Source organism: Ursus americanus, chromosome 7, assembly GCF_024610735.1.
Source record: "Ursus americanus isolate L20-20 chromosome 7, mUrsAme1.1.p, whole genome shotgun sequence".
Lineage (NCBI taxonomy): Eukaryota > Metazoa > Chordata > Mammalia > Carnivora > Ursidae > Ursus > Ursus americanus.
Genome location: NC_142133.1, coordinates 13,094,946 through 13,110,387, shown reverse-complemented (window position 1 = coordinate 13,110,387; position 15,442 = coordinate 13,094,946). Strand labels below are relative to the sequence as shown.

The 15,442-nt window shown below is 43.2% G+C and overlaps 1 protein-coding gene across 4 annotated transcripts in view; it reads left to right on the top strand.

Moving 5' to 3' along the window:
• Positions 1 to 15,442, top strand: part of THADA (THADA armadillo repeat containing) — a 317,055-nt gene that overhangs the window by 165,041 nt on the left and 136,572 nt on the right. For all 4 annotated transcript variants that reach the window (XM_045771620.2, XM_087863353.1, XM_087863352.1 and 1 more), the window contains one exon: positions 4,795 to 4,963. In XM_045771620.2, the coding sequence (XP_045627576.2) occupies positions 4,795 to 4,963 (169 nt within the window). The remainder of the gene's footprint in view (positions 1 to 4,794; positions 4,964 to 15,442) is intronic.

The window sequence follows — 15,442 nt, the reverse complement described above, 5'->3', positions numbered from 1 at the left end:
TGGGACACCTCACTTTATTCATCTTAAAATAGGGATGATGATAAAGACATTGTGGTGAAGATTTAGTGAAGTAAATGAAATAGTGCGTCTAAACTACATGGCCGGTCCCCGCACACAGTAGGCATTCAATAAACTCAGTTTCCTTCCTTCTGTCTGAATGCACAGAGGGGAAGTTTGGGTTCATGTAGGGAAAGGCACAGGCCAGACCCGAATGTCCTTTCTGCCAGCCTCATTGCATCCCAGCTGGACCATATCTCCCAGACCACCCACCCTCCTCTCCGCATGTCTCCCTTTAACTCTTCTGTAACAGCCTATGGTTCCTTCTTGGGGCCCTGAGAAGCACTGGCTGATTGGCCTGTCTTTGCCATTGCACTATAGGTTCCTGTGGCCTGGGAGTGGCTTTTCTCTCTGATTTTCTGGTACTTATTCCAGCATGTGCTTGTGCTAGGCCCTCCGTAGATGTCTCCATGCCTCACCTAGGAGGTTCAGGTGAGCAGGGATAGGTTGGGTGATGTCCAGCCACTTACCTGTGAAACCTTCCAGGAAAATTGGAACAGCTTCTGGGGGTAAATATAAAGAGGGAAGCACCTGGATAAAGCTCAGCCACCACTCTAGGAAACAGAGGGAAGTGGGGGGAAGATCTCAGAAGACCTGTTGCCTGCACAGACTCTCCAAACTCTCCAGCATTCTCCAGGGTTCCTGAAGTCCAGTGGTGTGTATTATCCTCACTTGAAGGTCCTTTCTCTCCTCCAGAAAGCCATTCCAGCTCCACCTCCTGCTTGGCTTGTCTGTGCTGCTCACAGCCATGTGTGTGTCTCCGTGGGTACTCCTGTTTGTGTCATGGGGTTATCTGGCTGGCTCCCCTCCAGACCAGTGATTTCCTGTGAGCGGAGTCCTGTTCTCCATCTCCCTGTCTCTAAAGCAGAGCACATACCTGATAGTCACACTGTGTGCAAAGGAGCAACTGGAGAGTCTTGCCCTGGGTCTGGGAAGCCTTGCCCCACGGGTTTTGGGGTGTGTGTCGTGAACCCCTGAAATTATATAGGAAATTGTGTGTATATGTTTGTAAATCCATTCCTCTTTTGAGAGAGTCCACAATGTACATGAGATCCTGAAATGTTTTCATGATCCTGCAAATATTCAAAACAAAAACAAAAAACACACTCATTTGGAGATTTTCTACATCCTTGTAAAGCTCGTGTTGTTATTAGCTGGGAGGTATTTCCAGGTGTGAGCCACAGCTTGGACTAGACCACAGGCTCCATCTTGGAGCCATGGGTGGTGGCTCTGGCCTGGGCGCTACTGCTTATGTATTCTAGAGGGTCCGCTTAGCTTTTCTGAGCTTCGTTTTATGTTTCCTCTGTTAATTTAGGTTTATAATGCCCTCATGTCCTGCAGGAATGTTGCATGATAAAGAAATACGGGTGTGCAGGTGTTTTATAAACTGCCAAGGCTGTACTATTGCGGGATGCAAGTATTACGATGACAAATGTGTCATTTCTCATGTGCTGAGAGCACAGTAGGTGCTCAGTAAAGGTGAGATCAAAATGAACTTGGAAAGGGTTTATCGGAGTGAAAGGTCGCGAGGTTTGGGTGTCAGTATGTCCTGCACATCCTGTGGAAGGACCTAGTGTTCAGGCCTAGAACACAGCCGGGGCTACTGAGGACATGGTTTTCAAACAGTAATAAAAGGAGAAATGACCTTTGAGATCCCAAATCCATTTGCTTTGTTTTCCAGAAGAAATTGAGGCTTAGAGAGACAGGAGCAGTCCTACTTCTTTTGAGAAGGGCCTGAGATTCCTCCTCATCTCTTTTAATGGAGGCCAAAAAAAAAAAAAAAGCCCAAAACCAAAACAAAACTCATTGCCTTCATATCATCAGTTTGTCGTTTTATCTTCTTAAAAATGGTTCAGCATTCACACCACAGTCTTAATTCTCTCACTGAAGCCACTTAGAGGCCTGTGATTCTTAGAACATGGCGATCCTGTACTGGACACAGGCAGTTGCACTCTGGAAACTTTGTATCTTCAAAGCATCTTTCCCCTTGGAATGTTCTCATAGAGATCAGGTGAGAACACCGTGTATAGATTATCGCTACCACTGTCAGCTCGACTGAGACCCAGAGAGGTTACTGTGACTTGTCCAGATCATAAAACAGTGTCCAAAGCAGGATGGAGATCCAGGTGTTCTGATTTTCCATCCTTTATAGCCACTAGACTCTATTGCCAGAGAGCATCTCTGCTTGATTTTGGCACATTTACTGAATCAAACTAGGAGACTCTATCCAAGGGAAAGATAGATTTTAGCTTCAAATGTATTTTGCTCAGGGCTAAAAAGACTGTGTTTATATCCCCTCACACTCCAGGCCACATAGACCTGGAGAAAAGCTAAATCTCATCAGACCCCTCCCTGTCCCCCAGTAATTGACAAAACAGTAACCTGGAAATGTTTTTTGCTTTATGGGTGTGTGTGTGTGTGTCTGTGTGTGGGTGTTGACTATAATCTATCCTTCCATTTTAACGATGTGCAATAGAGAGGAGTTTGAAATTACATTTAATCGTTGTTTCACAATGAATGATAATTAAATATTACTTTTAAAGTAAGCTTCTCTTTTTCTGTAATTGCATTAGTTTTTTGAAGGGAGATTTTGTTTTGCTCTTTAACCTGATTGTGTGCATTTGGAAAGTACCCTAGCACAGGGTATCCAAAAACAGAGAATTCTGGCACTTTTCCCACTTTCCATTCTTTCTCCTGTATGGATGCCAGATTCCTTTGGGAAATCATCATTTGCTAAAGGTCAGGAGCAAAAGGAGGGGCATTCTTTAGTGTACAGTTACTGCTAATTAGAAACTAAACATCTGTAACCATGTCAGAGTTATTTGTATTTGAAAAGAAACATTTATATACAAGAGCCCAGTTCGGTAACATAAAACACTCTCTGACACAAAGTGTGTGTGTTGGAGGGGTAGGGGACAGACAGATGGGGAAGCTTCCGACAAATGACTGGGCTGAGTGAGGTCATTTGCTAATTAAATCTCAAAGCATTTTCAGAGTATTTTTTTTCTCTGTCAAGTGAAGTTTTCTCAGCCCCCCCACCCCGCCACCGTGAGCCAAAACAAACATTTTACTGTATTTGCCAATTAAAGATTAAACATTTAATCATTCTAAAGGAAAAATAAGTCAAAAATGGGTGATTTGGCAGAACCTAGTCAAAGACCACTGGGAAATCTCTAGCTACCTACTGTAACATTAGCCCTCAGTGTCTTCCCATAGTACCATGTAAGGTGAGCTCTTCTCCATCCATAAAGTCTGTACTGATTGACCTGTTTGACAGACCTATACTTGTAGGGGGAAAAAAATGACACAGTGCTTGACTTACCACTCCCCATGATGAAATTCTGTTTGGATCATTCCAAACAGAAATTGTATAGAAATTGTATCTGCTCTTTTATTGTCACATTAAGATAAATGTCATTGATACCTTGGGCAATTAGAAACGTTTCAGTCCTAGGGCTTTGTCCCTCCACATGCTAAGCCTACATGGTCCAGATCTTATCAGTAATTCCTTTTGGAATACTAAGGAATTTTGAAAACAAAGAAAGAGACCATCTCTTTCCTCCACAGAGTCTACTGTCTTCTAATCTTCCCCATCTTTTTTGTGGCGTCTAAGATATTTCTATAAGTTGAGTTACTTTTTAAATTGGATAAAAGTTCATGGAGTCTTGAGAGTTCTAGATAAGAACCTATTTAAGCCAAGACCTACCATATTGGGCCTTCCTCTCAAATAACACTATATCTGTGAAGGCTCTCAAGTGCACAGTTTCAACAAAATGGTTGTGGACTCTCAGGTTCTGAGTGTTTACAAAGTCAAGAGGCCCTTAGATGACCTGCCTTTCCAATGACCTTTGTAGAATCTCAAAATACCACTTGTCCGTGACTTTCACTGATTTAAGAATTGGCTTTTATTCAGGCTCTTTGGGTGTGAGTCAGCCTAGAGGCAAGGATTCAGTGACTTGAGGGTCCAACTCTTGTTCCCTTGACAATAAGTTCAAGATCATGTAGTCTGCCATTTGTGGCACTACCCAGTCTGGCCAGAGCCACTTGTCAGCCTGAATTTCCCCTGTTATTTCAGTCAGACACATCTACCTGTACCTTGAGCATTTATACCCTCGCTTTATCCCACTGTTTCTGGTTGAAACAACTTCCTGGTTTCAGCCATCTTAGAATCATGCTTGCTTTCCTGAGTTCTATTCTTCTCAACACTGCAACCTACAGTCCTATCCTCATGTAGCCATAATATGACAGTCACTTGCTTATCCCTTTTCCAGGGCTCTCTTGTGCTTTTGGTCATCTTCCCATATGTACTGCTCATCTTGCCAACCAGAATACAGGCTCCCCAAAGACCACAACGACTGTTTTATTTCTCATGGCACTATCATTTGTTCATTTTGAGTACCCAATAGTTGTTTGATTGTTGAGGAGGAAGCTATTTTTGCTACTGCCTGTTTATTGAATCATTCCCAAAGCTGATCTGCATTTATCCCTGTGATAAAACCATAGATATTAATGATCCTTATATGAAAAGGAAAATCACCTATAGAGCTAACACTAATACACACATACAATCATTGGAATAAGGGAAGTATTTAAAAAAAAAAAAACATTTGGAATAAGGAGGAACTTCTGTCTCCCCCAACTCGGATGTCCCAGCTGGAGCTAGATAGCACATCAGCATATACAAAGGCACGGATGTGGAAATGAATATTAAGTGATCTTGTGATTTTGTCTCCTCAGATGTGGTCGCTCGCCTGTCTACCGCTCCCGTGAAATGGCCGCTCGTGCCTTGGTCCCGTTTGTGATGGTAGATGAAATCCCCACGACCATCCGAACTCTGTTGGCCAAACTCCCCAACTGCACTGACCAGTGTTTCCGGCAAAACCATATTCATGGAACGCTTCTCCAGGTAAATACAGTTACTTTGTGTCAAACAGCACAGGATAAACTCATATACTGTTGGCAGGTAAAGATTTGATCCACAAGCTTTTAACTTTATCTATGGAGCTTTTTTCTATTGCTGAGAGAACAGGTATCCTAGGGGTGCTTCTTTTCATTACAAACATGAGTACAGCGTCACACTGTGATTCAGTCGGATCGTCTTTGGCATTAAATCCTGTTTTATACAGCATGCTTTCCCATTTGGACTTACCTGTCTGAACCATTTAGAGTTTTGTCTTTTCCATCAAGTGCCTGCAGAACGTTCTGGGCCACTCCCTGTTCAGAGTGAAGTTATGAGCATTCCTTGAAAGAGAGGTTAGCGCAAGACACAGAAGGAGAGTTATCCACATCAGAGAGTGTTTGCCCAGCAGCGTAACGCCGTAGTACATGGAAAGGTCAATCCCTACATTCCTGTTTCCTCTGTGCTACGAAGGAGACCTTTTATTTTTAATAAATATACAAATATACTTACCGCTTTTAACTTAATATTTCCTCTGGAAAGGACTAAAGTACAACAAATGAATGAGAAATAGTCTTCTTACTGAAACTGTCTTTTTTAAACTCTATTTTCTTGGGAACAGGTGGTACTGGTGAGGTCTGTTCATGTGTCTGCTGGGGTCACTCATGGTGGGTCGGGATTGGAGGGGTATTTAAATATCAAATCATGTGTCTGGTTTGTGAGTAGAACTGAGAGGTGGCCTTGCGATCTCAATATATGCTGTAAGCTTGAGGTCTACACTGCTGACATGAGAGGCAGCGTATAGAGTGGTTAACGACATGGGACTCTGGAGCCAGACAGGCTCGGTGTGCATCTCAGATCTGCTACTCATTACCTACACTTCTGTCTCTTCATTGTTTTTGTTAAGTTTTTCAATTACAGTATAGTTAACATACAGGGTTGTGTCTTCATTTTTGAAATAAGGATAATGGTAATGCTTACCTGGTAGGGATTTTGTGAAGATTAAATGAATTAATGCATATCAAGTGCTTAGACTAGTACCAGGTATATAATGTGTTATTGTTATTATTACCATAGTTTTAATGAACGTGTACTATAATGAACACTATGTTTTTAGGAACTAATTCCCTCTAGGTGAGAATGAATGCAAGAGAGACCTGTCTTCTTGCCTCCCTTCCTTGGTTGATGTGTATGTTCAGCAGGTAGTTATGGAATGCCTTCTACATACTGCTCTGTCCGTCAGAAGAGTTGTTGCGCTGAAGGAGTCAAAGACGATAAAAGGCCTGAACGTGGGCAATCACAGCATGCCACGTGTTAGGGGAGCACACAGCAGGGCCACCTGGCTGCTTTTGGGGAAGTCAAGGCAAGCTTCTAGAGAAAGCAACATCTAAGTAAAGAGCAGAAGTTAGCCAAGCAGAGGAGGGAGGGGCATTCCCCTGTGCAGAGAGAAGAGCACATGGCAAGGCTCAGGGTGGGTGAGAAATCGACCTGCTGGGAACTTCGAGCTGCAGGGGGACCGAGTTCTAGGTTGGCTGGTCTCACACTGGTCTCAGGACCTCTTTAACCTCAGGAAAGTTATTGAGGATTCCAAAGAGCTTTTGTCTATTGATGTTTAATTGGACTCTAAAGCAGAAAATCTTAAAACGCAAAAACTCACAAGCACACATTCCATTAGTCGTGATTAGAGTGATGAGGTCGTCACACACCTCATAGCCCTGGCCGACTCCACTGTGCGCTGCTTGAGAAGGAGAGTAAAGGGAGGAAGGAGTGTCTTAGTGGCATTTTGAAAATAGTTGGATCTTGCAGCTCTCCTGAAAAGAGTGCGGCGACCCCCAGGGGCCCCAGAGCAGACCCTCTGGTCTGTGTTGTATACGCTGCGGGTCTTTGGTGTGGGTGGTGTGTTCAGTGAAGGCCCTCAAGCGCTCGTCTCCCTTGGTCCTCACTGTATCTCGGTGATGAAGAGAGGACCGGAGGGTATAATCTGGGTTTTAAACGTGGGACGCTGAGGCCCATACAAGTTAGATGACTTGATTCTGTCAGACTCTGCTGCTTTGAAGGGAAGGAGCTGGCAATAAGGAGTAACGAAGAACAGGCTTTTCAAAGATGTCTAGATGCTGCAGCTGAGTTAGAAGGGAGCCTCAGATTGTCAAGGGAGGAGGGGGAATCAGCCATCAGATTTTCTTTCCTACAGATCCGCTCTTGGCTAAATTTGTCGGAAGTGGTGAGGCTGGAATTGCTTCTTTGGCTGTCTCGCCACTTGTACAAGTGGGCCTTCCAGCCTCATTTCCCACACAGCACTAACAGGTCTGGCTTGTCTCTCACCAGTCTGCCCAGCAACAAAGCATGGTCTTCTGCTCTGTCTCTGAGCTGCCTCTGATACCTCAAATTTACGTTTCCTGTGGCCTAAAGTGTGAAACTCTGTGGAAGGGCAGAAACCCTTAAACTCCAGGTTGGTTGTGGCTGTTGCTTTCGTTCCTGAGTGTTGGGAGATGAAGGGCTTGTTGAAAACAAAACAGCACAGTATATGTGTTGGGTGTTGGGTATCGTGTTCATGTTTGTCAAACAGATTGCTGTCTTTACCAAGATTGGTTTGTACCCTTGGTGAAAAAAGGAAGTCAAAGGCATGTGAAAATCCTTCTGTCGTGTCCATTCGGGTGTCTCATCTGTGTTGTAATAGCTCGGTTTCACTCTGTTGTTCTTTGTGAGGAAAGCATAAGGAGTTAAGATGGGGAGGGCTCTTTTTCCCTTTCCTTTCCACAGCTTTTGGATTTCTGCTCCACATAAAGCTACCTTTGAAATCCATAAAAGGCCTGCACCTGGAAAAGAGGTGTTAGGGATTGAAAGGCATGAGAATCTCCATGGGACTTTCAGAGCCAGCTAAATAAATATAAAATCGCTATTTTTTTTTTCCAAAAGGAGGAAATCATTTTGTAATCAGAAAGCAAATTCTTTCACAGAACGTTTTCTTGAATTACACATTTTGGCTCCTTTGAAAAATATTTACATAAATATATCAAACCTCAGAGTATTTCTATAAGATACCTTGAAAACGAGAAATATGCTGATCTCTGAATTTTCCGGAACGATGGAAGAAAGACTCAAATTATAGGACATGCATGAAAAGAAAACATGTGGGAATCAGTTTCTTAATCATTTTAAAAACCAGAGGTTTCTAATTGCAATGTTGAGACAGATGGAAGTAACGCACATGAGAAAAGGTGAGATTATGCAGCCGGTTGGTAAGAGCCAACGGTAAATGACATTAAATCTCCATAAAGGCTAGATAAGAGCCATGGACATTACCTCATTTGGGAACAACACTGGCTGGCAGGGCTACCCTGTCTTTTAAGTAGAATTAACCGTCTGTTTTTGTTGCCAAAATTCTTCATGTTGGGGCCTTAACATTATTACTAGGTTACTTATCACTCCCGAGAAATCATATTGGCATTCAAAAAGTTCTCTTGTGTTGAGGAAGCTTTTGGGCCAACAATTATGAGGCAAGATTTATTCTGATTCTTGGGTACTTAACTCACATTTTGGTGTTTCATGAGGAAAATATATACCAGTTGAAATAGAAACTTGATTTGAGTTTTTTTTTTCATTTTCTATTTTGGTTCTTTTTCTCATGATAGAAACATATAAGAGATGGTGCCCGCTCTTTGTTTACTTAAGCTCTCTTATGTGAGTAAAGTGGACAGTTGAGGTCATTCAGCTTCTGTTGAAGCAGAAAAACCACTTTTGGATTTATGTGAACATTTTAGGCAAAGGTATTCTTTTTTCCCCAGTTAGTCCAAATAATACCCACAGTTCTAAACATCCCTTTGCTGGTATTAAATTTTCTCCGTTTTTGCCAGCATAATCTGTGGAACACCTTGTTTAATTCTCTTATTCCTCCACCTCTTTCCCCTACCACCCAAACTTGGAGCCTTGACTTTTGCACTTGGAGAATTCTGAGTCCCTTTTCTGGCTGTGGAGCTGAGCAGCAGTACTATACACTTGGGTTGGCATGAAATATTAGCTGGGGATGGACTTCGGGCAGCCTGGGCCCACGCATTGGGTGACTTTGCCGTAAGAGAAGTGAAATGAACATTTTGAGCACCTCCTGTACTATGTAAGTCACATATCTTATTTCATTGCTACACTCAGCAGTCCTGCCTGGTGTTTAGAAAGCGCCTCCTGATAGTTGGTGTGAATAACAACTTCCTGTGCCTCGGGAAACCAAACAAAGAACCCATCTTTGCTCTGTTTTCAATCCTTTTGTCCCTCAGTTCTGAAAATCTGATTCGATGCTGGAAACGAAGTAAATTCATCGGTGTTATAAAGACAGGGGGACAGAGGAAGTCAGTGAAGCCCTTAGAGGCTACAACTAGTAAAAGGCTTTTTGTTTTTTAGTACAGTTGACACACAATGTTACATTAGTCTCAGGTGTGCAACATGGTGATTCACCGACTCTACGCATGATACTATGCTCAGCACAGGTGTAGCTCCGGTCTGTCCCGTTACATCCCTATTACTGTATCATTGACTGTATCCCTTATGCTGTGCCTTTTATTCCCATGACCTACTCATTCCATAGCTGGAAGCCTGTGTCTCCCACTCCCCCTCACCCATTGTGCCCATCCCTCACGCACCTCCCCTCTGGCAGCCATCAGTCTGTTCTCTGTATTTACAGGTCTGATTCTGCTTTTGGTTTGTTTATTTATTTGTGTTTTTGTTTGTCTTTCAGATTCCACTTACGAGTGAAACCATATAACATTGCTCCTTCCTTCCCTCTGCTCATCTCTTTCTCATCATTTCTGTTTGGTCTCTCGTTTAATAGTCTGAACCTTAAAATACAGAATCCTCCATTGAGACCTAGGTTGTAGCCAAGTTCAAAGTTGCCATACCTTCTGTCATCCTTAAGGGTATGACAAAACCTCTCCAACATGGACACCCATAGGAATTGTGGGTTCTAGGCCCGAGAGCTGCTGGGAACATGAAAAAGAGGTCGAGATTGAATTCAATTCAGCAGACTCAGTGGAGGGCTTACCCAGTTCTAGGTACAGGGGAAGAGGACACGAGTTTGCCTTTAAGGCTCTTACCTCCCAGTGTGGGGAGCTGTGGGTTAGAAGCCAAGTGAGCCAGTTGAACCCTTGGGGACCAGGGAGCATATGAATAACAGAAATGAAGACGAGGTAAAAGATAGAGCTGCCAGATAGGGCATCAGACATGAAAGGAAACGGAGACTAAGATAACATTCTGCTTTAGTCTAGAACACTCTGTGTCAGGCCTAGAGTTGGGATCTTTATGGGGGTGGGAACAGCTGTGCTGGGCTGGGCAGGAGAGCAGGAGGACAAAAATAGAGGCAGATCTTGGCATTACCTTTGTGGAAAAGAAAAGCAGAAAACCAGGAAAGAAATAAAGGTAGGTCAATTCAGCCAGCTACTTTTCTGAAGGAAAAATTTCTTGAAGTTCAGGAAACAGGGATAAGACTAGCCATCCTTAACTCTCTGCTGCAGAGAGAAGTAATAGAAACAAAAAGAAAATCAGTGATAGAGGTAGCCTTAAGTATAAATTCTGTCAGCATTTTCTAACTGTAAGGAAATGAATGTTTTTAGAAAAAGTGTATTTTTTACCAGGTGTTACACCAAAACTTATAGTTAAATTTAAAAGAATGATCAATTCCATCTTTTTAAAAAAGTGACCATGTAACACATCACCTTGTGCTTGAAAAATTGTATCTTTTTCGTATGTCTTAAAAGTACAAAATTGTGAAACATAAAGTGGAATGCTCAACTGCCCAGAAATAGAACATTACTTGAAAGATTCCATTTGGTGACTTAAGGTTGGCCTATGTCCATTGTTTATTTTATACACAGAAAATAAAATTTCAGAATGGAAAGTAAAAACAAAAGCATGAAATTATGCTGATGTTGCAAGTTATAAATGGATTGCCGGTCAGTGTGCTTTTTTTCTGGAATGAGTCATAAAGAAAATGCTCGCTCTGGTCACTAGTGGCCAGATTCACTCTTTCTTTCTCTCTGAGGACTGGTGTTCGTGTGAAAGGAGACAAATCTAAGTTGCTAGGAAGGTCTCCAGTCCAAGAAGGGCTAAGGCAGAGCTTCTCCGATGGTGTGCTTGTAAACGTGCCAAGTATTTATTGATTCCTTCAGCTCTCAGCGAGGCTGAGGGGGGGCCTAGCGGGGCTGGCGGCTCCAGGCGGTCACCTGCGGCTGGGAGCTGCTGCGTCTGTTTGGCCCAGGGTGCCAAAGAAAGATTATTTTCTGTGTGTGCCTTGACGTGAAAAGGATTGGGAAGCACTTTAATTTAAAAAAAAAAAAGAAAAAATTAAAGCAAGAACTAAACCTTGTTAAATCTTACCTTTTGGCAATATATTCCTTTCTGGATATAAGCCCAGAAAAGTCATTTTTAATTAAAATGCTACTTCTGAAGATGAATTAATCCTTTCCTTATAAATATCGAAAGGCTTTTATTTGGTATGTGTTACTTAGGGAGCTTTCTCTGGGTGTAGGAGACAGCTTTTAGCTGCCAGCTCTGGAGCGTTGACTACAGTGCCCTGTCATTGTTGCCAGCCAAAAGTGCTACTGCTTTGTGTAGTGCTCTGAACTCCTGTATGTGGAATTTATAGATTTATCCGAAGATGTGTCCCCAGGCTTTTGTTACTGTTTGGGGTTACAGTGGGGGTTGTGTAATGATGGAAAGAATATATATATATATATATATATATATATATATATATATATATACACACACACACACACACACACACACACACGTTACTGCGTCCATATGTGTTGGGTATGGGTGTGTGTGTGTGTGTGTGTGTGTGTATTGAGTGCCAGTAGAGGCTCTTCCGAGTGATGGGTGTTATTCCCATTGTGCTGATGAGGAAACTGAGGGCAGGAAGGGTTATGAGATTTGATGAAAGTTATGCAGAGATAAATTAGCAAAAGCAGAGCTGGAATTCAAAGCTTTCAAGCTTGTGTGGTTAACTGTTGTACTCTACCACCTCTCAGGATGAGGGAAGGAACATTCTAAGGCTAGAGTGACACTCTCTGAGGCCTCAGGGCGTGGAGTGAAATGCCAGTTGACATCGTCTACTTATTTGTGCATTCTGTTGACTGAGTACCAACCACATGCCAAACACTGTTCTAGATTCTTAGAATACATCAGAGAACAAAGGAGACAGACCCTTGCTCGCAAAGATCACTGTTCTCACAGACCTTGCATTCGAGAGGCAGGGAGACAGACAAAGAGTAAATGATATAATAGATTTTGTTCTGATTTATAGTAAAAAATAAATTATATCATTTATTAGACGGTAATAATTTCTGTGAACAAAAAGAAGAAGCAGAGTAGGAGAAGGTGAATCAGGAGTTGATTAGAGAGGAGGGCAGATGGCAGTATTAAATGAGGTGTCAGAATAGTCATTGTTGAAAAGATAACATTTGAGCAAATCCCATTAAGAGACAAGGGAAAACTTTTTTTTTTTAATATTTTATTTATTTGACAGAGAGAGAGAGAGCAGAAGCAGGGGGAGAGGCAGAGGGAGAAGGAGAAGCAGGCTTCCCGATGAGCAGAGAGCCCAGCGTGGGGCTCGGTCCCAGGACCCTGGGATCATGACCTAAGCCGAAGGCAGACGCTTAACCCACTGAGCCACCCAGGCACCCCAAAACTTTTTTTTTTTAATAAAGTATTCGTTGCACAAGTCTATATGTTCAAGATTACCTTTAACTATACAGAAGTGCTCACAGAGTAGGCAGTGAGTAGTGGATAAATGAGGCCAGGAAGGATGCTTTTCCTTGAGAAACTGGAATGCTCTTAAAGTCCCCATGCTATACATGCAGTTCACTGGGGACTCTGTGAAGTCATTTCCCGATACAAGCAAGTCAGCCTGTCTTGTTTCCCATGAGCTTAGGTAAAGAGGAAAGCATCTAATCATATCTCTTGTTTTCCAGGATGATCTTTCCTTTAACTCTCTGGACTTGGGCCTTAGAGATGTGGTGTAAATACAGAGAGTGTTTACTTGCTCTTTTATTTAGTAAATACTTACTGAGTGCTAATTAAGTGCCGAATAGTATGCCAGGTGCCATGGAAAATACAAAGAATAGGTAATATGTAGTGTGTTCTCTGCCCTCGAGAGGCTTATGAGCTGAGGCAGAGAACAAGCCATCCACACCACAAACAACTACACCGAAATATAGGGCTGTGGTGTGGGCCAGGCACGTGGCTGAGAACCCACAGCTGAGAGGAGGGCTCAGAGAAGGCTTCGTGGGGACATTGGGTCTTGGGATAAACCTTTTAACAATTTTCTGTTGTTGGCATTGGGACTTGATGTGAGCCAAGGCTCGGGGTTGGGGGGGGGGTGGGCATGCAGAAGGTGTTTGCAGGGGACAGTGGGTAAGCCTGTCGGTCTTGGAGTGTGTTGGAGAAGTGGATGGTGTGAGGTAGGGTGGGCACCCATCAGCATTTGAGAGACCACCAACGCCAGGCCAAGCTATTTGCACTGTGCAGGCCCATGGCCTTCCGAGTGAGGTGTGCAGGACAGTGATATGTGTGGAAGAATAGGTTGGCATGTTATTTGTCTCTCTCATCCTTTCAACGACTTTTTTATATCAGATGTATAACAATGTACGTATCAGTAGAGTAGTACATAATTTCTAAGTAAGTCTATAAAAGCTGCGAGCATGTGCTCAGAGAGGTTATTTTGCGTAAGTAGGAGCGTACCTCTGGAGCCCACTTGTCTCCATGTCGTCGAGAGCCCAGCTCCACCGCCTGCTAGCTCTGGTATTTTGGGTGAGTTGATGTCTGTGCCTCCACATCTTCCTCAGGAAACGGGAAGATACCATCATCTCATAGGTTGGCTGTGACGGTTAAATGAATTAAGATGTGAGAGGTGCTCGGCGGCATGGTCTCTGGCATGTGGTAGGTGGTCAGCGAACGTTACTTGTTTCTGTTCCTCCTTGGTGTCGCTGCTGCCAGCACCATCCCAACCAGCCCCAGAAGGGGTCCATGATCCCAAAATGTGAAGACCACTGATGGAGATGGCCAGTGAAAGATTGTGCCCTCAGAAAAGCTGTGTTTTAGAAAAATGAACGTCATTCATTGAAGTAATGCTGTTGACAATGTGAGGATTCCTCCCGATACGTGAGTGTGTGCGTAAGAGAGAAATAAGTCAATTTACAGCAGCCTTGACTGAATGTGTTAGCATGCTCCACAGAGAGGTTCCTTGGGTCAGTCAGTGTTCTCTACCTTCCTGTAGATCATATTAAAGACTCTAAGAGCTAAGATTAGTTCTGATTTTTAAGGGTTGAGTTCCTGCCTATCGAGTTGTTATTCCTTGCACCTGTTTTGTTTTGAATTACAGCCCCTCCCTCAGACCCCATCGCAAACCTGATGAGTCAGGAAAGGGACACCGTCACACTGTCCCAGACAAAGGAGGCTTTCATCACTCACAGGGGGACATTTGAAGTTCATAGAGTGAAAGGGGGATATAGGATCCTCCTAGATAGTTTAATCTAGCACTTTTCCAAGTTCATTTTTCATCTTGGAAGACACACTTTCCATCCTCGCCTAGCATTACTGTTTGGGACTTTTTATGACTAAAGATAATTCTGCACGTACTTTAAAAACACAGCTCAACAAAACATCACATTGTGGGCACACTAGCAGGCTTCTATCATTTCCCAGAATTCCTATAAAATATCTGACAGTATGTGGTCCCATTGTGTGATGTGATTTGCTTGGTGGGTCTCCAGTGAAAATAGCATTATTTGGTGTTTGCTTTCAGCTGTGCCAATCACACAGGAATACCTAACTGCTTTTACTGGGGAAGCATTTTGGAGATTGCAGAGCATATGTACTTGTTGCGCTGCCCTGGGATTTATTTAGAGCACCCAACATATTTCAGTTACTGAGGACTAAGTTAGTTGGCTGTTTAAAAGCACTGTGGCTGAGTATAGCCAGACAGTTTGGCAGCCACCCCAGAGAGCTGAAGTGAAATCAGCTCATGGGCCTAAAGGAAAGTATAAATAAGTAATAAAACTTTTTCTATTTTAAGCCATATTATCGTTCGTGACGTTCTTTTATTTCTCCGTACTGTGTACCTCCATCCTGTCTACACTGTCCTTCGTAGCAGGTTTCTCCACGTCAGCCTCGCAGTTCTTTGTTGTGGGGACTGTGCTATGCACTGTAATATGTTTGGTAGCATCTCCCCAGTAGCTCACCTGGAGTACCTGTCCTCCCAGCTGTGGTAGCAAAAATATCTGCGGACATCTCCACCTGTTCCCTGGAGGGAGCAAAATCGCCTATGGTTGAGAACCTTTTTTCACGGTACCTATGGATTTTCACCATCATCCTGTGTAGACAGGGTGTGCTGCAGCTCCTTTAAATACCAATGGCCATGGAAGAAACCATTCCTGACCCATGAACAAATTTTTGGCCCCACAGACTACGATGAGCTGTGCATGGGAATAAGAGAAGAGGAGG